Source organism: Sphaerodactylus townsendi, linkage group LG06 (genome assembly GCF_021028975.2).
Source record: "Sphaerodactylus townsendi isolate TG3544 linkage group LG06, MPM_Stown_v2.3, whole genome shotgun sequence".
Classification (NCBI taxonomy): Eukaryota; Metazoa; Chordata; class Lepidosauria; order Squamata; family Sphaerodactylidae; genus Sphaerodactylus; species Sphaerodactylus townsendi.
Window position 1 is genome coordinate 56,131,982 of NC_059430.1, and position 24,565 is coordinate 56,156,546.

General features: G+C 42.6%; 1 protein-coding gene across 4 annotated transcripts in view; it reads left to right on the forward strand.

Moving 5' to 3' along the window:
• OSBPL8 (oxysterol binding protein like 8) overlaps window positions 1-24,565 on the forward strand; it is a 109,855-nt gene that overhangs the window by 40,536 nt on the left and 44,754 nt on the right. For 3 of the 4 annotated variants that reach the window (XM_048499951.1, XM_048499950.1, XM_048499953.1), the window contains one exon: window positions 954-1,091. In XM_048499951.1, the coding sequence (XP_048355908.1) occupies window positions 954-1,091 (138 nt within the window). Of the gene's footprint in view, window positions 1-953; window positions 1,092-13,183; window positions 13,350-24,565 lie in introns of those variants that run through there. The other variant, XM_048499952.1, reaches the window with a different exon arrangement.

Genomic DNA, 24,565 nt, shown 5'->3' on the forward strand with positions numbered 1-24,565 from the left:
TATCTTATCGTTGTTACTTCTGTTGTGGTTCAATGTTCATGTTATTTCCGAGGGAAGCCTTCTCACTGCTTGGACAGGTGTCTACTGAAGAGGGAAGGTGACGCCCACTCGGACCACAGGAAGTGACAACTTTGGTTAAGTCCTGCCTCCCTGAGATCCGGTTGGGAAACACCCATCAAGATGCCTCCCTTAATCCAGCAGAAGACCCCTTCACGGTGAGTAACCAATGGGTCGTTCTGCACCTTTGAAAACTAAAAAAGTTTGGTTATGTCATAAATTAGAAGTCATCCTTTGGGACAGCCCAGTTTTAAAAGTATTGTAATGAGGACTCTAAAATGCTGTGTTGAGAAATCTGAGTTTGATTTTTGAAAGTAAACTTGGTCATCCAGTTTCTACGATTTCACAGCATTGTACAGCGCTTGGAAGTCTTATGAAGGTCTGTAGCTTTAGTGTTGTGGATGCTACTGCAGTCTGTGGCTCACAAACCAGTAACCAAGGAAAATCTAGATGGTATAAGAAGAGCGTCCTTTGCATGCCAGCATCACCTTACTCAGGAGTCAAGGCAATGCTGGAGTGGACATAAGCTGCTTTGCAATTGGTTATGGCCTACTAGGTCTTCTGATGTTGCTGGAGCTGTGTAAGAAGGGCATGTGCTTGCTGTAAATGCAACAGAAGAGTCCCTTTGTTCCTTGTTTCTTTAGTGTTGTAGTAGTTACTTTGAGTAATAATTTTCATTGTGAAGAAAGAAGCCTACCTGTCCTGTAGAGGCTTCTGTGACTCCTTAGCTAGGTGAAAAGGAGGAGGTGGAGTTGAATATGGAATTAAAGAATGTATGATATGCCTGAAAGATATATCCCTGGTCAACAGGGTCACTTATTGAATGAGGGAGATCCTTACTGCTGTCTTACTACTTTCTGAATCAGATTGAGGAAGTGTTTTATTTTGTTTTCTAGCTGTGGTAACAAACAACGATGAGTCTCATGTACTGACTCCAGGAAAGATGAGCCAGCGCCAGGGAAAAGAAGGGTATCTTACTCCAACCAAAGAACTGTTCCAGCCATCACTTAGTCCAGGAACAGCCCATAGTCATGGTAAGAACCATTTCATTTGATTAATGGAATGTTGGACCATGTATTGAGAATCTTTTAAAATTAATGTGTTTGGCTTGGTTTGCATATTCTGTGTTACGGAGTCTAAAGTGTATCCCCCCCCCCTTTTTTTTTTAATGTTCCTGAAGTAGCTCTTTGGAGATTTGCCATTGTAATTTCACTTCATCAATTTGCATTCATATGCAGGTTAGAAGAGTTAAAAGCATTCTGGTTAAGTCTTGCATTTCAAGTTTGTACGTTGGTTTTTCTGTTGTTAAAAGTTTCGATGTTGCAACTTCACTAGGCTAATAACTTCGAATTTTCACAGAATCATAGAGTTTGAAAAGACTGCAAGAGCCATCAAGGCATCAACTCCCTGCCATGCAGGAACACACAATCAAAGCTCTCCTGTCAAAGCAGGAAGCAAATGCCATCCAGCCTCTGTTTAAAAACCTCCAAAGAAGGAGACTTCACCACACTCTGAGGCAGTGTATTGCACTATTGAACAGCCCTTACTGTCAGCAAGTTCTTCCTAATGTTTAGGTGGAATCTCTTTTCCTGTACTTTAAATCTATTGCTTCGTGTCCTAGTCTGTGCAGCAGCACAAAACAAGCTTGCTGTATCTTCAACATGTCATCCCTTTAAATATTTAAACTTGGCTATCATATCACCCCTTAACCTTCTGTTCTCCAGACTAAGTATACCTCCCTCCCTATGCTGCTCCTCATACGACATGGAATCCAGACCTTTTACCATTTTGGTTGCCCTCCTGTGGACCCATTTTAGCTGGACACAGCTGAATATCCTCCTTGAATTTGATGTCTAGAAATGGACACAGTATTCCAGATGAGGTCTGACCAATGCAGAATAGAGTAGTACTATTACATCCCCCAATCTAGACATTATATTCCTGTTGATGCAGCCCTGAGTGGCATTGGATTTCTTGATTTCCACATCACACTGCTGACTCATGCTCAGTTAGTGGTCTACTAAGGCACCCAGATCCCTTGTCTTCTGGGGTGTTAGCTACCCCTCCTAATTTGGTGTCATCTGCAAATTTGATTAGCATTCCCACTATTCCATCATCCAAGTCATTGATAAAAATATTGAATAGCACTATGCCCAGGACAGAATCCTGTTGCACTCCACTACTCACTTCTCTCCAGGATGGAAATGAGCCATTGATAAGCACTCTTTGTGTTCGGCCAGTCAACCAATTATAAATCCATCTAACAGTTACATTGTCTAGTCCAAATCTTTCCAGTTTACTTGCAAGAATATCATTGGGTATCTTGTCAAAGACCTTACTAAAATCAAGGTATGCTACGTCCATAGCATTCCCTTCATTACCAAGCTTGTCACTCTATCAAAAAGAGAGATACGGTTAGTCTTGCATGACTTGTTTTTGAGAAACCCATGTTGATTTTCAGTGATCACATTATTCCCTTTCAAGTGCTTACAGACTGTCTCCTTAATGATCTGTCTTAGAATCTTTCCCGGTATTGATGTCAGTTTCTGTACTACCACCTGGATACAAGAGAAAAACACTGTAAAAGTCAATGGAGTTTATTTTAATAGGTTTTTTTCCTTTTAAAAGGTTAAACGCATTTTCTATGGTCTAAGGTTTGAATTTCTATTGTCTAATAGACAATAATGCCGTTTTGATGTAGAATATTTATTCCTCACCTTAGGAAAGCAACTGTGTTTTCTGGCTAACTTATAGAAAAATGGTGAGTGGAATGAGATAAGGATCTGGCTCAGTTGTTACCTTTAGCTGTATTGGAGAGTTGGCTGCTGATTGACCACTTTTCTTTCTGAAAGGCAGCACTTGTTATGAATCTCTCTCTCTCTCTCTCTCTCTCTCTCTCTCTCTCTCTCTCTCCCCTCCCCCTCCCTCTTCCTCATAACAGAATTTGAGTCTAGTAGACCCTTAAAGACCAAGATAATTTTCTAGCCTCTTTAAGGTGCTATTGGACTTTGTATTAAGAACATTGCTACCCACCTGAAATTGTCCTCTTTGGTAGGTTTATTTATTTATTTATTTATTTATTTATTTACTCAATAACTTTTGTTGTTTTCTCATAGCTGTTCAAAGGAACTAATAAAAATACAGAACATTTCAGTGATTTTTTTAAAACAAAAAAAAAGAAATTATGGCTCAGTGCAAATGAGTGTCTACAAATGACATATAATCCTGACAAAAGTTTCAACTTTTATTGCTTGATTTGAGCAAGCTAATGTGAAAGAGGGGGCCTTCCTAAATTCAAGGATCTTGTCTGCAGTAAAAAAGTTTGCAAAGGCATCTTGGACTATAACTCATGTATCCTCATTGAAGAAGCCCCACCCAGGTGTTTTAAGACTCCAGGCAATGTTGAAATGTTGTGCTGAACAAGGGCCAGCTGATAGTAGTGGTGGATGTGAAGAGAGAGAGAATCTTATTCACAGTTGCCATCTCAAATGCCTTTAAATGAATTCCTATTACAATCTGTTGGATATAGAATGAATATTTTCCCAACAGTGCCCTAGCTGTCTTCAGAAACTCATGAGATGAGTCAGTTTTGCTGTTCTTTGAAGCTGTCCAAGAGGCAGTGGAGTATGGTCCTGAATAAGGCCCCAGTATGTTTTTCATTTCAAGGCCCTGTCAAGGATTCTACAAAGACACTCCAAAATTTCCAAAAATCCATTAGAACCTTTGGATTGATAATTCTCCAAAGGTAGGCCAAAGTAGTAGAGGAGGTGGTAGTTTACACCATCTTAGGATGTACAGGGTAGCAGAAAAAGATCACTTAGGTATGCTGGTAGCAAGGTACGTCACCTTTAATTTGCTTATCTCTCTATCTCTCTTCTGTGCCTGCCTGTCCACTCTGTAATATAGTTAGAAATTATGCCATGTTTGTAATGCTTGATCTCTTTGTTTATATAGAGAACTTACAGCACATTGATATTTTGAGTCTTGGGTATTGTTTGGAAACTCCAAGAATAAACTATATTTTCAAGTGCTGGGAGCAGCACCTGAGTTTGGAGGAAAAATAATTGTACCCTCAAATTAATAGTTTTTAAGATTAAAAAGTTTTTTTTAAGTGAAATTGAATTTTCACCCTGCTTTAAAGGGTCAGTTCAGATGCTGCATTTTGCACCCAGTGAATCAATTCAGTATCTCCAGTGTTTACAGAGTTCTGCAGTGGCATTTTAACAAACTCTTGATTGCCAGTATAAAGGCCTGGGTGGGAAGGGGAAAATCACAGTGCTCTCCCACCCCCTGGGAATATTTTTCAGTTTTGGAAAAATTGAAAATTATGTGGAACTCTGAAAATGTTGGCAAAATATTCTCTTTTGGAATGAATGAATGAAATGTTTTTTAACCATTGGCTTTTGTCACTCTAAATGTGCAGAATGATCTATAGCATTAGATTATTTCTATTACTAGTGTCATAGATGCCATATAAGACCATGAGGTCCTAACTGTTGGTGGATGGGTTTGCTCATTTGTAATTTCTTTTTCTAAAGACTATTTCTAATTTTTTTCTATTTTTTTCTAATATTTCTATTTTGTAAAGTTACAAAATATTTCTATTTTTTAAAGTTACTAATTTTGTCTGTAATTAACATGCTATAACATGCATTAATTGCTAGAGTTTAATTCTGCCTAAATAGGCAATTCTATTGTGAGTTTGGGTCTGTTTCTGTGCAAATCATGCTTTCTTTTGTTTGTTACAAAATGGGTGTTGTTTTCAGCATATTTTTCCTACATCAGATGTTTAAAAACAAGATACATGTTCTAAAGTAGCACTGGATGCAACAGTATGTCTCTCTCACTTACTCTCTTGTTGGTTATACTCATGATTTTACTTGCAGAAAATTAAGGTATACTTTTAAACATGATAAATATGCCAACTAGTACAACTGTGCATACTCAATTCTAAATGATACATTTTGTGTTGTTGTACTTAATATCTTCAACATGATAAAATTGGTTGAGATAGTTGTTGCTAAATACAGCCAGTGTGGTATGATGGTTCCATTGTTGGACTAAGCCTGGGAAAGACCCAAGACTGAAATTTGTGCTTGCCTTGAAAGAAAGGGTGAGATAAAAATATACCATATAGTTTTTTTTAAACCTAAGGTTTTTGCTTCCTGTTGAATTATCTCCAACTTGAAATGGGTATTACCAGCTTTCCCTTTTGTGGGCGTAGGAGTGTTAAGAGCTCGTGTATCTAATCTGTCAGTGGAATAGGAGGTTAAGAGCTCGTGTATCTAATCTGGAGGAACCGGATTTGATTCCCAGCTCTGCCGCCTGAGCTGTGGAGGCTTATCTGGGGAATTCAGATTATCCTGTACACTCCCACACACGTCAGCTGGGTGACCTTGGGCTAGTCACAGCTTCTCGGAGCTCTCTCAGCCCCACCTATCTCACAGGGTGTTTGTTGTGAGGGGGGAAGGGAAAGGAGATTGTAAGCCCCTTTGAGGCTCCTGCAGGAGAGAAAGAAGGGATATAAATCCAAACTCCTCCTCCTCCTCCTCCTCTTCTCCTCCTCCTCCTCTTCTCCTCCTCCTCCTCTTCTCCTCCTCCTCCTCCTCCTCCTCCTCCTCCTCCTCCTCCTCCTCCTCCTCCTCCTTCCTCCTCCTCCTCCTCCTCCCTCCTCCTCCTCCTCCTCCTCTTTCCTCCTCCTTCTTCTTCTTCTTCTTCTTCTTCTTCTTCTTCTTCTTCTTCTTCTTCTTCTTCTTCTTCTTCTTCTTCTTCTTCTTCTTCTTCTTCTTCTTCTTCTTCTTCTTCTTCTTCTTCTTCTTCATGGAATCTGCACAGTTATCTGAAATTGCTGCTGTTCTTTCAACTGACAGAACTGCATGTGCATGTCCCTGATGATAGAAAGTAATTCAACAACTGGATGTCAACTTAAGTTAGTTTCTTTTTGTCTTCCATTAATCACCATTCTGCAGTGGCGGGGCGGGGGGGGCACGATGCCCCGGGTGGAGCAGCAGCGGAGAAGTCAAGGGGGTGGGGCAGGTGCAGGCAACACTGTGGCAGAGGAACAGGGCGCGTGCTTGCTCCACTTCTGTCATTCTGCTGGCTTAAATGAAGATTGTGACTGCAGAGTTGCCAATCATTATAACATTTTTAATCATGTTTGTTAAATAGGTGTACAACTCATTGTATACAAATAAGTTTCATACTGTTTCTTTCAAGCTGAATTGAATAAAATATGTTGGTACTTTTGAGTATTAAAAATGTTCTGTTTCTAAATAAAGGTAAAGTTTCCCCTTCAGTCGTGTCCGACCCTGGGGTACCACTGCGAGCAGTGATTTTATAGGCAAGCCTCTTTTGTGGGGTAGTTTGCCATTGCTTTCCCCGGCTATTCTTTACCCCCTAGCTATGAGCTAGCTAGGTACTCATTTACCAACCAAGAATGGATGGATGTCTGAGTTGACCATGAGCCAGCTGTCAGGATATCTGACCCACAGGGGGCTCGAACTCCTGACCGTGTGAGTGGCAGTGCAAGCACTTAACTACTACGCCACACGGCTCTTCTGTTTCTAAATACTTAGTATTAAATCATGCTAATAGCTTCTGGTTTTTTTAAGCAAGCCAAGTTGTATTAGTGAACTTTAACTCCTCTGGTGCCCTGTCATATAAAAATAATGAAGAATAAATAAGAGGACTGATGCGTTTTAAACATAATAAACTGTCTTTGTGGGCAATCATCATCAGAACTATGTGCCATGTATTTAGATGCATATCTGCAGCTGTGGAGTTCATACTGTTTTTTTTTACTAGTCTATCACATGGTCATTCAACTTTTCTAAAAGTATGCTGTCTGCTTTCCAGCTTCTAGAAATTCTCTTTATTTCTACCATGGATAGTAATTGTGTTACACAGATAATTAAAGGGACAAACCTGTTGTTCGAAGAAGACTAGCTGTAGAACTGATGGCCCAATCCAGAGTGGGGGTGGGAATTGTCTTCTGAATACAATGCAAGCCTGCACTGGTGGATTTGCCCTCTCTGGGACACTTAGCTTGGCAGAGGGGCAAAATGCCAATGGTTGGATGCCATAATGCCACAGGTTGCCTGAACATCAGCACTCCCACACTGCAGCCAGCCCTGTTGGCATAGAGGGGGTGGACTGGAGGTGTTTCTGGTGGTAGAGTCAACATTTGTTGGCTTCCACCTGGCCTTTAGAGTCAGAAATGCTGTGGCTCAGGCCTCAGCATTACACCAACCAAAAGAGTGGCATAACTCCATTCTGTCCAGTGGCAGGCTTTCAAGTGGCAGGATTTTGTTGTTGTGGTTGTTGCACATCTGCGCTACCTGAAAGCCCTCTGGAGGTGGCATGGTGGTGAAACCATCCTTGATGGCCTCTGGGTTGGACTGCCCAGGACTTTGTTGCAGCTTTTCTTGGTGTACAGGGAAATGGTGCAAATGTTTTATTCCCGACATAGACTTTTGAGAACATTTGGGTTTCATATTTCTAAATGGATTTATTTTTAATGCCTTTCAGTGAATAAGTACAGCTGAGCCAAGTTACTTAATGAGAGGTAATGCTGAAAGCTGAAGCTGTTATCTATTGAGACAAAAAATTGTAAGTGTTGCTTGAATAAATACTGAATTGCTGGTCAATTCATCATGATTATGTAGAATATTTAAGTATACTTGGATTGACTGACTTCGGCCATAAAATATGAAAGTAGGATTTTTTGCATACGATGTTGTGCAATACCAAGTTCAAGAGGGGCCAGAGCTCACAGATAGAACATTTTTTGGCATGCAGATCTTATGTTCTATCCCCATAATCTCCGATTAAAAGTACCCAGTACCCAGTAGTAGGAAATGTGAGAGACCTCAGCCTAATGCCCTGGATAGCCATAGCCTCTCTTGGTAAACAATACTGAACTTGATGAACTAAGAGTCTGATGCAGTATAGGGCAGTTTCATGTGGCCTACTCACATGAATTCTGATCTGCATATTCTCATTGTTCAATAGCAGCTTATAGCCATCTGAAGCAAACATTACTTTTGTAATATAATGGTGTGACCAAAGAGGGTGGAGGTGCCTTTTCATTGCTGAGAAACTCAGAGTGAGGTTTTCTGGGAAGAATTTGGTAACTCACTAGACCAGTACAGAAATAACAGGGTGTAAGTAAAAAACATTGTGGTATCTGTGAGTTTATCATGTAGAGAAGAGAGATAGTCCAATCCAGAGCCCTGGAGAAACCAGGGGTGGTACCACTGTGGCACCACCCTGCTGCCTCCAGAGGGCTCTTCAGCAGCCCAGTAAGGCAAAAAGCTCTTCCTGCTGCTGAAAAGCCTTCCATTGGGCTCAATGGGCTTACCAAAAGTGTGGTGTATGTCCAAGCACTGGGCATCACCTCCAGCCATGCCTCTGGAACACCCCTGCTGTCCTGCATGGAGTTGCGGAAGTGCTGACACGGTGCTTTGTGCCACATCTGGCCATTGTGGAGGGTCACTGCAGTGGCCACTCAAAGGATTTGCTCCTCCACCAGGATAAGGGTACTGGGGAGGGCAAATCAACCAGCATAGAACCCTGCTGCCTCCTCTGGATTGGGCTGTTAATAAGAATCTTCCAGAGAAATATGGTACCATCAAAGCCAAAAAAAGTCTTTATGAAAAGGAAGTTTATTGTAAAAGAAAGAAGAGGGGAAGGGGTGGTTATGTTCCAAAAGGAATGAAAAAGGGCAGAGCAAGACTCACAGCATACACTTATAAATAAAAGTAATAAAGTTGGTCTAACGTTGCAGAGTTTCTTGCAGTAACAAGAGGTAGCATGAATCTTTAACTCTTACCCAACCTCCTGTGGGCCTCAGTTTCTACTGAAGACCAGGGGGAAAACCCCATGTCTAGTTATTTGTGATCAATTGAATCTGACCTAAACCAGCCTATTCTGTAAGATTGATTAGCTAGTTGCTTGAGGTCCACCCCACTGAGTATTCATTAATAACGTTGACTTCCATGATAGTGAATCTTGTTCCAACCTGTGCTCCTGTTGTCTGAAAAGGTTTAGGTTTGTCAGGATGACCCAATGTGGAATGGAAATGAATTGTATTATTCTAATGTAAACATCAGAGGTCCAAGATCCCAGACACTCTATGTGGCATTCTTGAGCCCTAATAAGGTTTTTTGGTTTCTGTCACAAATGGGTGTTAAATAATGCAGCAACTTTGAAATTGTGTATCATCTGTTTCTCTGTGTTAAGCATTATAACATCTGTTTAGATATAGTCTGAAAGAGGAGCCATATTCAAATTTATCCCTATTTCTGTGTAACACATCTTAATCAGTAATAAATATATGGTGGAAATAGGCTTGTTGTGGTAGTTAATAATTGAAAAAAGTTTAATTTTCCTTGCAAGTTTTCATAGATAATGAAATTTGATTAGGTTGGCCCTGTTTGAGTCTAATCTGTTGTCCTTGGCATTTCAAAGAAGGTTCTTGGGCTAAAATAACTGAAACCTGAGTAGTCAACAAGTGTATGGGAGGAGCTAGCAAACAGAGCAGCCGAGCTGCAAGTCTGCAGCCAAGTGAGACGTAATAAGCTGCAGGCTGCCTTCATTGAAGTGCTTGAGCTGTAACGCGATGTACGAAAAGAATTGTGCCTCAACAAAAACTGAGCTTGCTTTGATATTGTCAAATGACCACTCTGGTCAATATTAACTTATCTATTTTAAGACATTAGCTGTTCTTGTAGTATAAGTTTTTTGTGGTTTGGATTTCCATTCTGGGAATTGGATACATCTCTAAAGGCAAGTATACCTCTAACAGATGTTGTTGATTTTGCAGGAAAGAAATGGGTTTAGCAATTCGTGCCGTCTAAATTGCATATTATGCAGCTGCAGCATGACAGCTACTAGCAGCTCATTTTGTTTTCTAGACAAATATGTTCTTTGAGGAGGAACACATATTGCCAATGCATGTGTGGAAATGGGAAGTTATTTACAGCTTTCATTTGGCTAGCTTTGTTGATTTAACAAAATTGTACAGGATTGCAGTCTCATCAATTACTATCAAAATATCACAGTAGTGGGACTAATCTTCCCCTCCCCTAAACACCCTCACAATTGCTTCTGTAGAATTAATTGATCTTGGAAGCCATCTCAGACATGTTCTAATGTCTGGTACTGTTACCCCAGCAGAAGCAGCAAGTTTACAGTTTCTAGCATAGTATCTGGTTCAGACGCCTTCTATTTACAACTGAGCTTGTTTCAGAACAGTGTTCTTTTTTGCTTACTGCAGCTTATGTTTATTGTTTGGGGCTTTCCTCTGAAGCATTAAATTAAACTCCAATTTTGAAGGTTGTGTGTGAAAGAATTCTGATTGAGTTTTTCTCTGTTTTGGAAGCATTATTTTAATCAAGTTTGTGCAATTCAGCTCAGAATACATATGCGTTAAAAATATGAATGAGCATCAAACACCAAGTATTTGTAAACTAAATGAGAAATAATACTGTAAGAGACCACTGTTTCTGCAAAAATATTAACAGCTGTTAGGTCTTAGTGCATGAAGAGAGATCCCCCCCACATTTGAACAGGAATACATTGTAGAAATCAATATATACTTGGTTATCTTATCTTTTCTGTTGTATGAATTTTGTAGCGTGGTAGGACAGTAAAATAAGAAGCAAAGGTGGAGGTGAAGTGAGACGAGGGAAAGAAAGGAAATCAAAGGAAGTAAGGCCTGAGAGAAGGAAGGTGGTATATGAAATGGGATGAGAAGGAAAAATGAGAATCACTCTTGGGCCCTTGTTCTATCACTTTTTAATCTTTTGCTGATATCTTGATTGATCCATCTTTCCTTTCATGTTTACATCCCCTATGATGGGGAAACAAAGGGGCATATAATTGCTAGGAGAGAGCCGTGAGATACCTGGGAAAACTAGGTGTAAAGAGAATGGATCAACAAAAATCTCCCTCTCCTATTTTACAGGTGATCATATCTTCCTTAAATGGAAAACACAGTCTGAAAACACAGTTTCAGACTATAGCTGGGAACTCTCATTTCTGAATGCTCTGTTCTGCCAATAAAGGGTTTGCATTTAGAGAATTTGTTGTCTGGAAAAAGGGCTCTAATCTAGACTAACAATATGCCTTTCTCACAGGGACCCAAGGCAGATTACAAGTATGATAAATATTTTCAGTCAATCAGTGAGCAAGATAAAATAATGTTTGAATCTAACAGCAGATATTCCCAGTAAGACAAAATAATGCCGTTGGGTTGGGATTATAGAATGGGGAACAGGGGGTTAGAATGGAATAGAGGGGGCAGAACAATTAAAGGAAACACATCTGTTTAAGGCAACAAGACAATCAGTTCAGGAAAGACACTACCCCTATTACCAGTTGTGTCCTGGGCTAGAACATTACATTGTAGCTTTGCTTCATTTATAAGCCTATGTGTAGAAATCTGTGAATGAAAGAAAGAGGGAATACTACTCATATAATATACCATAGGAAGAGATGTAGTCCAGCAACAGATTTATTACCTTATTGAGGGCAAGGTCATAGTACAAATAAGCTTCAGTAATTTAATTTAGAAAAGTTATTGTATGATGATGAACATTAGACAATATTGTACAATAATATATTCTAATTGGACAACATGATTGTGTAAACTATTCTAATCTAATTCAGATACTGGGAAATATGATTTATTAATTATGCTATTTCCTTGCCATATCTAATTTAGACAGCATAACTAGCAAAATTAACAGAATCATGCTCATTAATCTGCTTACAGTGCAATTCTTCGGAGAGTTACTCCAGTCTAAACCCATTCATTTCAGTTGGCTTAGACTGGAACAACTCTGCATAGGATAGTGCTGTTCATCCTGTACTTTAGTTGAAGTATAATATGATGTGTTTATTTAAGATAAACCCTCCTTGAATGTGTTCTAGTCTTTATTCTGAACTGAATAAACTCATGCTTCTTATTCTAATAAGAGTGCAGGGTAGACACATCTGTAGAAGATTGGATGTCAAGAGAAAAGGCCCTCCTGTTCCTGCTTTTTCTTGTCAGTGGAACTCCCACCTCCTTTCCCTGATATATCTTTGGGTTCAAAGACTGGTGGGAAGAAAACTAAAAATGCCTGGGAAGCTTTTGAATGAAAATTGCAGGGTGGGGGAGATATGCAGTTACAACCAGAGATTTCCCTGTAAGTGTCCTATCCCTGTGTTAGTGTTACCAGGGAACACTACACTGCCCTTTATTATCCAGTTGAGCCTTTCAAGCTGAGGTTTGTGTCTGAGTGTGTTAATGTGCATCACTATAATGCATTGTCAAGTCACAAATTGTTTTCTAAATGATCACCTCTCCATTTTTCAGTCATTTTTTTATTATGGCCCACAAGACTTACATACAGAACAAACAGTGTCAATTAATTTGTTATCTAAGATCATATCTATTATTTTTCATTATTCAAACTTATGTATCACAACTCAGTGCATTAGTATGCATACAAAATAATACCATGGCTCCCAATTACAAGTCGATGCAAGCATTGCCTTTAAACATGTGCATACAAATGAAAATTGCACAAGCAGGAGCCAGTGCACAAGTTCTTAGTTGGGGATTTTTGCACAATTGTGTTTTCATTCTGGCTGAAGCTGCAGGAGTTGGAGAGGAGAGAAGCTAAACTCCAGGGTGACATGATAGGATTTGGATTGTCCTTGTGGTTGATGATGATTTTCTTTTTTCTTTTTGTAATTTTAGAAATCTATCCATTTTGGGCCATTGGCTGTTCTGTATGTGTTTAAATAGGGTTAGAAAAATCATACATTGAAAGAATTTTAGCTTAATTCTGAAAGATTTTGTCAAGATAGTTGGCTGGTGCTTACAGAACATGTGAGTTTGATTTGAGATACACTCAGTGACATACAAAATGCCAGTGACAGAGGGATGGAAAGTACCATTGGATTTATAAGTTTATCTTGGCTTTATAGCTTAGTTCAATACCCTTTGCATATCTCCTCATTCCAAATGTGCACATGGCACTTTATTCTCGCATGTTGCTGATCAGAATGTGAAGGAAAAGGCTCTGTCTGCAACATTGTTATTCTATCCAGCTGATGCTAACCAGCCTTGTGAATGACAACAATCATTATACAGAACATCTTACTCATGAAGGAGGAGGGGCCACTGCGTCGTAGGTTTTCTTCATGTGCTGGGATTTCGCTTCCTCCACGAGTTGATGGTCGAAAACTTGTCCGGAATGCTTCATTCGGAGGATACAATGAACTTACTCCAATTTTTCGAGGTTTGTTTTGTCTTGCTTTGTGTGTGTGTATGTTGTCACAAAAATACTTCTGATTTTTGTTGCAAATACTGTCTCTTACAAACCACTTGCTAAGGTGGACTTCTGAAGTACTTTTTGCTGTCTTTGTATAAATATGGCCAATTCCCTCCAGATCCAGAAATGGATTTGTCCTTGATAGAAATTATTACTATGTTCCTTTTCAGCTGAAAAGAGTTCACAGAGCATTTGGATATTTGCAAAATACTATAAGTAAATTATACAGTTGTTAATTCCGTAAATATAGTTTTGAAATCTCCACAATACTTTGTTTCACTAATTTCACTAATTCATACTGCCATTAATTTTTTGAAATGTGATTGTGCTAAATTAACTCTGTATTGCATCGTTTTTGTAATTAAATAATCTTGAACTGTTAATGTGAAAGGAAATTTCGTTTCTATCAGTTCTAATAGATTTAATCAGTCTTGAAAGACTGGATATATACTGTAAATGTGAAAGTTGTTCCTGTTACTACTAATAAAACATTGAGTACCTGGAGATTAATTAGCTTTAGAGTCGAAGAGTTTACAGACTTTTAAAGTGAGCTTGGCAGCTTTTTTGGGTTTTCTTGACATTACAGTCCTGCTTGTTGTTGTTCTTTCATTCATCCAAAACAGGGTAAGTTGTTTTCCTCTTGAATTTAAGTTATTGGGGCTTCTTGAAAGAAAAGGAAGTCCTGAGTAGTTAGGTTAGAAATGATGATGTTCGATTAAATAGGAGTAAAACTGGGGTGGGGTGGGGAGTTGAATGGTGTTTAATGAATCAACTTGTTTACTTTAAAGTCTTTCTGGGTGGCTGGGTTAAAATCTTTCCCCTGCTGACCACTAGTTAACATGATGCTTCAATCCTCTTATAATTATATATGAAAACCAACCAATTAAAAATAACAGGGTTTTTAAAAAGTTAGTTGGTTATTATGTTCATTTTGTAGGGTTACATTAAACGGAAAAGATTTTTCCTCTCTCCATGATCAGCAAAACCACAATGAATTATATAAATTGGTTTATTTTGCTTAATTAGGAAAGGCCCCATAATTCAGTTCTTGTTGTAGAAGTTTAAACTTTTTAAACTGGAGTTCACATACCTTTCAGCATATGTGAAGCTGCCTAATGCAAATCCATTAAAGACATAAAAAATTACATAGTTAATCCTCTCTCCCCCCAGTCTCCCTGGGTAGCGATGCATAAAAAACCCCAACTATCTCTCTGATCTTGTAGAATTTAGCTCTAGATAGAAAGAAAATGACTGTTTGTCCCAGTAATTTCACTTAGACGCAATCCTTTGATTTAAATGGAATTTACTTCCAACTGAATATGTTCAGGATCACAATAAGGAGACCCAATTGTAACCATATTTCTGCAGAGGTAGGTTTTGTTCCTTTTGATAGGATTTTTTCCAAGTACAGTTAATACAGTTGCACACATCATAATGGAATATTGTGACTAAGAGCTACACTAGATAAGATGCTGCAAGATCTATCATCTGATTTTCCCAGGTTTTTTTTAATGTCACATACCTTTTTATTTTGAGAGCTAATAATGCAGAATACTTGCTTTGCTTTTTGGTTAGCTAGGCTGTTTGAAGAAAGTGTTAAATTCCCTTTTTCTCCACCTTTCCACATGCCCCTCAACTATACCACAGATCACCTAACTGGGTGTGTAGAGTTTGTTCATTGTTTATTTTACTTATTAACTGTTGCTAATTAGAACTAATTTAATGTGACCCTGAGATGTTGTCTGCCTATGCTTAGAAAACAGGCACAACATAGGTGAACTTGACTTCTAACATTTATCCAAATTTCTCGGAGAGTTGCAGACACAATGAATGATGTTACCATCTGCCATAACCAGGGGTAGACTAGGAAGCTGAGACTGCCCTTGAAAAAAGAATCATAGTGAATTTGCCCCAACCCAGCCCCTCCCTGTTTAGGCAAACAGGTGAGTGGTACTCAGCTGCAGAGACTTAGGGATCCACATGGTTTCCAGAATGCTCTGTGGGATCCAAGGCCTCCTAGCATCTCATTAAATGAGCTGATCGAGGATTGGCATAACCACCTCACTGATGCCATGCAGATTGTACTCTGATGTCCTCTTTATACTTGCTCCCTGGTATATCTTGGTGCTACAGAGGAAGAAGTGGTAACTGAGATGATTAGAGTGAGTTTGACTCATGATGAAGTGGCAAGAAAATCTTATATGTTGTTTGTGAGTGACTGGCAACTCAAGATAGATTTGTTTCCATTGTGTTCACATGACTTCCCCAAGAGATTCTACTGTTTCCATCTTCATTTTCATTTTACCACCAGATGAAGATATTCTTGTTTAAATTAGTGTTTATATTGTTTAGCTTCTCCTGTTTGAGTATGCAGTTTTCTTGTCATCTTTTAATCTGTTACATCAGGTCTTGACAAACCCAGGTGCCATTTCAGAGCTGAACTTTGAAAATGACTCATGGCACCTAGTTACTGTTCTCCCCTTCACCACAGTATAGTTCCTGTACCTTTAACAATTCCTTGATAAGCTAGAAAATTTTATAGGCATAGTTTTGCCTCTTCTGCAGCTTGAGCAGCCCTTCCCCATGGCTGCTTCATTCTCATTGCAGGAAGGGGAGCTCTTAAGTGACCCTGGCAGCCGTCATATGTAGTTTCCCTTGCCTGGTAGACGAACACTTCTAAGGAGAGGAAGGACTGTAAAAAGTTGGCTCCAGGCACTGGGAGAACAGAAGACTGCAAAGGCTCTAGCTCAGGGGTCTGCAACCTGCGGCTCTCCAGATGTTCATGCTGGCAGGGGCTGATGGGATTTGTAGTCCATGAACATCTGGAGAGCCACAGGTTGCAGACCTCTGCTCTAGCTGTGTCCCCCCCCCGCCCCCCCCAGCACTTTTAAGAGCCTTATGTTTTGGATCAGACCAGCAGCTTGCTTGAACTTCAACTTGGAATGGATCTGTGAGTGAATGAGTGGATAGTGTGTGCAACACTTGATTTCCATGAAAGAGCAGTGAGTATGTGGTCAGCTCTGATAGATAGATAGATAGATAGATAGATAGATAGATAGATAGATAGATAGATAGATAGATAGATAGATAGATAGATAGATAGATAGATAGATAGATAGATAGATAGATAGATAGATAGATAGATAGATAGATAGATAGATAGATAGATAGATAGATTTGCGAACCGCCCTCTCCCAAAGGGTGGTGAACAACAGAGATAAAACAATAAAATAATCATAAATACACATCCATAAAACCAGTCAAGATAAAACAATACTCAAGGTAATACCACAGAATAGGAGCACTACTAAAACAGATGGTGACAAAACCCACCCTCCTCTGTGGCCACAAGAGGCCTAGATGGAATGGGGCTAGCTCAGGGGTAGGGAACCTGCGGCTCTCCAGATGTTCAGGAACTACAATTCCCATCAGCCTCTGTCAGCATGGCCAATTGGCCATGCTGGTAGGGGCTGATGGGAATTGTAGTTCCTGAACATCTGAAGAGCCGCAGGTTCCCTACCCCTGGGCTAGCTGAACACAAGCTGGGTGTCATCCGCATATTGGTGACACCAAAACTCCAGATCAGTCTTGCCATGGGGTGTATGTAGATGTTTAAAAGCATCAGAGAGAGGATCACCTCGTGTGGCACTCCACAAACTACGGGATGACGCTTGGAGTTCTCTCCCTCCAATGACACCTGTAGTCCCCGGTCTTGGAGAAACGAGGCCAGCCAACACAAGGCTGACCTCCCGAATTCCAATATAGGCAAGGCAGTGGACCAAAAGGTCGTGATACACTACATCAAATGCTGCAGTGAGTTCTAATAACACCAGCAGCACCAAACCGCCTCTATCCAAGTGGAGCTGGAGTTCGTCCATGATTGTGACCAGTACCATCTCCATCCCATGGCCATTGTGGAAGCCGGACTGGAAGAGATCCAATACGTTAGTGTCATCCAGGAACCTCTGGAGCTGATCCGCCACTGCTCAGTCAATTACCTTACCCAGAAACAGAAGATTCAAAACCAGGCAGTAATTGGCCGGATCCAGTGGATACAATTGTGGTCTTTTTAGGAGCGGGCGGACACTGTTGCTTTAAGCTGATCTGGAAAAACTCAAGGGAGCTATTGATAATATTCAACAGGTGGCTCCAAAGCTCCTTCCTGCTAGCTTTAACCAACCAGGAAGGGCATGGGTCAAAAGCACAAGTGGTAGATTGTACAGCTGCCAGTACCCTGTCCGCTTCCATCGGATTGAGCAGGCTGAAGTGGTCCAAACAAGTACCCAAAGAAGGCCAAGGGGCCTCTAGGTCACTCAGTGTATCAATCGTTGTGGGAAGGGTTTGGCAGTGGGCCAAGACTTTGTGTCTGTGAAGTAGTTCGCAAATGCCTCACAGCCAAGTGCCAATTCCTTTAATTTAGGACCCATGGCAGAGGTCATAAGTGTTCGAATTACACTAAACAATTGTGCCAGGCATGAACTAGCAGTCGTGATAAAGTAAAATACACCTTCTTCGATTCCTTCACAGCTCCCTCATAGGATCTCATAAACCCCCGATATGAGTGTCTTGTCCCTTCGTCAAGAACCTGCCACCACACTCGCTGTAGCTGTCTTAACTCCTGCTTCATCATTCGCAGCTCCTCGGTGTACCAAGGAGCTGGTCTGGTGCGGGTGCAGAGAGGGTGCCTTGGAGCGACAGCCTCGATGGCTTCAGAGAGCCTGGCATCCCAACTCTCTACCAGCCCATCAAGGGTGTCGCCAGTGGGTACCCCACCTGCAGAACATCCTAGAACCACTCCGGGTCCATTAATCTCTGCGGCTGGGCCAAAATATACCCGTTGCCTAGATTGGGGGGGGGGGGGCGGCACAGTAGCATCAATCTGAGCCTTGTTGCCTGTGTTAATTTTGTTCCCCAAGTGTATGCCTTGCTATGGTTTCCAAATCACTGGAGTATAGGGAAAGGTGAAGGGAGTAATAAAGAAGTGGCAAATTAAATTGTAGACCACCTCTGAACATTTGTTGCCTTGACAATCCTGTGGGGTTGCCCTAAGTCAGCTGTGACTTGACCAGATTTACACAAACACACTCTTAACTATTCAGGGCTGAAGAATTGTCACAGTACATTAATCATATATTAAAATTAGTGTCAAAATGTGGAAACAAATTATTTGCTACAAATTAGAACCTCATCATTAGTTGCCTGAACTTGAATCAAATGATACCCGAGTTAAACTAGAATGGAACCAAAATTTAAATGGTCTCATTTAACTCACTTCAGCACGTGACTTGACTAGGAAATTATGAAACTACTGAATTTAGAAAAATAATATGTGAACTGTGTAACTTCTTCTTCTGTAATGTCTTCTCTAATAAGTAGGGTATTCATTTTAGGGTGGCTAAATTTTAGGAAATCTTTGGATGCCATTTATATTTTATGTCATGAATGTTCGAACATTAATTTTCTGCAAAAATCGTACCTAACAAAAACAAAGATTCTAAGCTTCTTTGTATGTGTATGTTTTTTCATTTATTGTACCATAGTAAAAACAAATATTTTAGAAATGCTTAATGTCCTTTTGCAAAAGAAAACAAAGCTAAGAAATTATAGTTTAGCCGTGTTCTAGTAGCATTCTCTTCTGACATTTTGCCTGCATCTGTGGCTGGCATCTTCAGTTCCTCTGAAGATGCCAGCCACAGATGCAGGCAAAATGTCAGGAGAGAATGCTGCTAGAACACGGCCATACAGCCCAGAAACCACACAGCATCCCAGTGAACTAACATCTTTGAACTAACTTATGCTGATGAGTATATGTATGCAAGACTGGTTGGTTGTACATTGTCTTGGGTAATTTCAAAGCAACCACATGCTTGTTGTGGGAAGAATTGCACATTCCCCTGAGGCTTTGCCTGATTTTTCTACTGCATCAGTTCCCTATGTCGAGGAGATAGTTTTCTTTTTCAGTGAAGGGTGGATAATTTTTTGGCTTGGAAAACTGCTGCAGCAGGAGCAGGAAGTGAAGGTTTGGATGTGTGTACTTACCTTTCATATGCATATGCAGGGAGTTTGATAGCTCTATTCATGTGTGAAGGATTATGGAACTATGGCTGCAGAGGTTAAACCTTGGCATTAAAAATGATATTGTGGTATTCCATATGATTTTTTTAAATTGCTTAGTTATCCTGAAGGTTTTCAAATTTTCCATACTTGTAGCATGATTTCTGTGTTGAAACATATTAGTCTGGCTGACATAACTACCTTCCACTGAACATGTTGATATTGTTTCTGTACAAAAATTTAATTAACCAGTGTAAGCTTCTTTTGCTTGAGGAAAGGAAAACTATTATTAGCATATGTTTACTGATTAGTTTTAAGAAAGTCCTCCCTTTTGGTGTATTACAAAATATTGGTTGGTTCACAGCTAAATCTGAACAATTTTTTTGCTTCACCCGAATTGAAAGTAATGCTCTCTTTACTGCCATTGGATTTTGGTAGAATTTCAAGGAGTAGGACCTAAGAAGAGAACATTCTACTCAGTTTCCCCAAAGCGACTGGGCAGAATAGAAATAGCTTTCAATACACCTTTGTGTACTGAAAACCAAAATTTTAAAAAACCTTAAAAACCAGTTTCAGAGCAAAGCACTCATTTTATAGGAATTGCCCTCCCCTTGCTTTTGTGTTGAAGGGGAGCACAATTGCACTTTTCTGCGTAACAGGAACAAAACAGCCCTTTATGTGTCAAATAAAACTTTAAAATGAGTAAAATGGCGTCCGCAGCGGATGCTCAACAGCAGAGCTCCGCCACAACTGGATGTAATTTAAATTCCTCCCAAATTTTTTAGCCTGCAGAGTGAGTTTTATCTATTCTCACTACTTATATGTTTCTTCTCTGAGAGTTAGAAGTTTAGTTGGGCAAAAAGACTGGTCGGACTGGGGATAAAACGGAACGCGGCAGCAGCGGCATGAAGTACCTTGTTTCTCCTGTGCTTACATCGTGTTTTCCTCGCCTCCCTCGCCCTCCTCGCCCTTGTTTTTGTGGAGGCTCCTGTTCTATCTGCTACGCCCACTCTTTTGGATTTGATGGGCTGGTGATTGGTGACGGGGCTTGGTGGTCGTATGGTCGGGGGCCGGTGGCAGAGACCCCCTCCATTGTCCCAGTTTGGATTGCGCTAGGCTGGGAGCCGGGAATCCCGGGAGAGCCGAGAGCCCTGCGCCGAGAGCCCTGCACCGAGAGCCCTGTGTTGAGAGCCCTGTGCCAAGAGCCCTGCACCGGGCCGGGAGCCCTGCGGCCGAAGAACGTTGGGCCGGGAGTTCTGCGGCCGAAGAGAGTTGGGTGTGGCACCTGAAGTTGGAGAAGCCCAGCGGTTGAAATATTGGGGGTCGGTGGCAGAGACCCCCTTTCGCTCTCCAGCCTGGCTGTAGCATCAGGGGTCGGTGGCAGAGACCCCCTTCTATCTTCCATCCTCCAGCCGGGATCTTACCACCTCAGGAGCTCCGCGAGAAGCAAAAACTGGGCGTGGCAGTTGAGTTGGAGCCCGCCACAAGTAACGGGGGAGCCATCGGCCCTGCAGGCAGCCCCAGGGCTGCAGAGACCGTGCCCGTGACGCGCCTGTCCACCCTGCAAACGTGGACTCGGTGTGGATTGGAGGCGCGTGAGCGTGAGACGAGACAGGGGTTTGCTTGCCTGGAATGGTGTGGGCAGTGGTGGCTGGCTGTGGAACTGACGGAGTGGCCAAATAAGAACGAACTTTCTGTGACCAACAAGACTGTAGCCTGGTTTGACCGGGATGAGCCGGCTGTGAGAGAGCCGTGCGGACTGTGTTTTTGGGGAGTAAATACGCAGTTTTGTTCACGAGTGGGCGACCTGGGTGGTGTGAGCCCCAGGTTTGCCGCTTATGTTTCACTCTTATCATCAGGCCTACTGAAGAACGCAACCAGACACAAATCCTGCAGGGAGCTGTTGATGGGGGCTCTATTGTCAACTAGCGCCCTCCTCTGGCCTCCATAGACTCCTATGTATCCCAGGTGCTTAGCCACTGTTAATTTTTATTTAATCTCCATTTAACAGCTATTAGTTACATCTACAGCGACCCATAGTGAGAACATTGGGAGCTGTTTTGACCAACTTCTGGAGATCTCGTGACCCTCCTCTCCTTTGGCTTCTGTGTATATCTTTTTACCTGTCTATAACTGTGTGACAATAGTAGTTTTTTAGCTGTTATAGATTAGAATTAAGGTAGTTTAGTATTAGTCCCAATTTTGATTAGTTGTAAGTAGTGATAAGTTTAGATCCACATGAGGTGGAGTTTTCTAGCTGGGCTACTCGAGAGAGGGGAGACAACAGAGATATGGGGGCACCACCTAAAGGGCTGGGGATTCCAGTGTTAATGGGATGGGCTAAATATGACAGTAGGCGGTGGCCTTATGATAGACGATGGACGAGATATGGATATGCTCGCTCACCTTCTGACCTCCGTCACATCCCAAGGAACAAGGGTGGTTGGGTTCAGAGGCGCCCTGCTTCGTCGCTGGTGTTGATAAATGCCAGGTCCATCAATAATAAGATCACAGTCCTCCGTGACTATCTCAGAGACCAGCAGATGGACCTGGCTTGTGTCACCGAAACCTGGGTGCGTGAAGGCGAGACCGCCGCTTTGGGCGAGGTCGCGCCACCAGGTTTCGCGTGCCTCCACCAGTCTCGAACTTAGGGCCGGGGGGGCAGAGTGGCAATGTTCATCCATGAGTCTATTCCCTTTAGGGCTGTCCCTGTCTCGCAGATCACTGGCTTAGAGTGTGTCAGCCTAGAGTGGTTGGCCTTGGAGAGGTTGGTTGTCCTACAGGTGTACCGGTCGCCTAGCGCACCTGGGGACGGCCTGCCACGGCTGCTGGAGGTGGTGGCTGACTGGGCGTTGTTGTTCCCCTGACTTATAGTACTGGGTGACTTCAACATCCATGTCGATACCGCCTCTTGTACAGCGGCCGCAGACCTATTGTCATCCATGGCAACGCTAGGCCTCTCCTTAGTAAGTTCTGGCCCCACTCATGAGGCCGGCCACACGCTGGATCTGGTCTTCGGGTCGGGGGTTGATCTGGTTGTATCCTCTATTGATAGAGTGCCATGGTCCGACCATTACGCCCTGAAGGTCCAGATGGACTTGCTGCACCAACCCTGTCTAGGCGACGGGCTGATTTATGCCCGCCCACGGAGACTTATGGATCCGATTGGTTTCCTGAATGCTCTGCGGGATCCTGAACCTGCCGGCACACTCGATGAGCAGGTGGAGGATTGGAATCTCCGGCTCTCCGATGCCATCGATGTTGTTGCCCTCCGACGTCCTCTGCATCCCCACTCCCGGAGAGCCCCGTGGTATACTGCGGAGCTCTGCCATATGAAGCGGGGCCTCAGACGTCTAGAGTGAGTGTGGAGGAAATCTCACGACGAAGCCGTGCGAACATCTTATAGGACGTTTATGAAAACCTATGAGATGGCAATGAAGGAGGCGAAGAGGGCGTTCTTCTCCTCTTCTCTTGCATCTGCTAGCTCTCGCCTGGCACAATTGTTCCGAGTGATTCAATCTCTAACCTCCTTATCGGAGGATTCGGCAAATTCTCAATTGGCTGTCAGTCCTGAGGTATTTATGAGCTTTTTTGCAGACAAAATCACGTTGCTCCACCGGGACCTTCCCTCCACTTTGTCTACAATTAGTGAACTGGAGGCTCCCTTGCCGTTTTTAGGCCCTTGTTTGGCCCAGTTTTCCCTGCTCTCTGAAGCCACTGTTGGCAGAGCCTTGGCTGCTGTTAGACCTACTACCTGTTCTCTGGATCCGTGCCCCTCCTGGCTTATAAAAACTTGCCGGGAGGAGTTACGACTCCACCTGTTGAACATCATCAATGGCTCTCTTGAGCAAGGAGTCTTTCCGGGTGGGTTGAAGGAGGCAGTGGTCTGCCCACTCTTGAAAAGACCATCGTTAGATCCTAGAGATCCAGCCAATTACCGCCCCGTGTCGAATCTTTCGTTCCTGGGGAAGGTAATTGAGAGAGTGGTGTTGGAGCAGCTTCAGGGTTTTCTGGATGACGCATCGGCCTTCAATCCCTTCCAGTCTGGCTTCTGTGCTGGGCATGGAACAGAGACGGTTCTCGTCGCTGTCACAGACACGCTCCGTATACAGCTTGACTGAGGCGGATCGGCGCTGTTGGTATTGCTAGATCTGACCGCAGCGTTTGATATGGTCGACCACGGTCTTTTGACCCACCGCCTGGCCGTTTCCGGGGTACGGGGCACCGTCCTTCAATGGATTGTCTCGTTCCTCCGGGACCGGAGTCAGCAAGTGTGGTGCGGGGACCAGGCCTCCCAGAGGTATCCGCTTTGTTGCGGTGTGCCTCAGGGGACGCTACTGTCCCCGCTATTATTTAACATCTATATGTGACCCCTTGCTCAGCTGGGACAGAGCTTTGGGCTGATATGCCATCAATATGCTGATGACACTCAGCTCATTCTGTTGATGGAGGGGTGAACGGCCGCTGCTCCTGCAGCTCTACAGCATTGTTTGGAGGCGGTAACTGGTTGGTTGCAGCAGAGCAGGTAAAAACTTTATCCATCAAAGACAGAGATCCTTTGGCTTGGCCATGGGGGTGAGGTTGAGAATTTCCAGCTGCCAGTGTGGGAGGGGGTCTCATTGGCGCCGACCTCCTCCGTTTGCAGCCTGGGGGTCCACCTGGATTCGTCTCTTTCAGTGGAGACCCAGGTGGCCCATACAACCCGGGCTGCATTCTTCTATCTCCGTCAGGCCCGGCGACTGGCTCCCTTCCTCTCCCGCACTGACCTGGCCACGGTGATCCATGCAGGTTGGACTATTGTAACTCGCTCTATGCGGGTCTACCCTTGCGTTTGATCCGGAAGTTACAGCTGGTCCAACATGCGGCGGCTCATCTACTCACAGAGGGCGCCTTTCGTGATCACATCCAACCTGTGTTGCGTCGCCTGCACTGGCTCCCAGTTGAATTCCGGATCATCTTCAAGGTATGGGTATTGACCTTCAAGGCCTTATGCGGTCTGGGACCCTCGTACCTTCGGGACCGCATTACCCCATATGTCCCTTCTAGGCCTCTGCGCTCAGCAGAGGCCAATTTACTGCTGTTCCCCGGCCCCTCCATGATGCGGCTGGCCTCCACTCGGGCCAGGACTT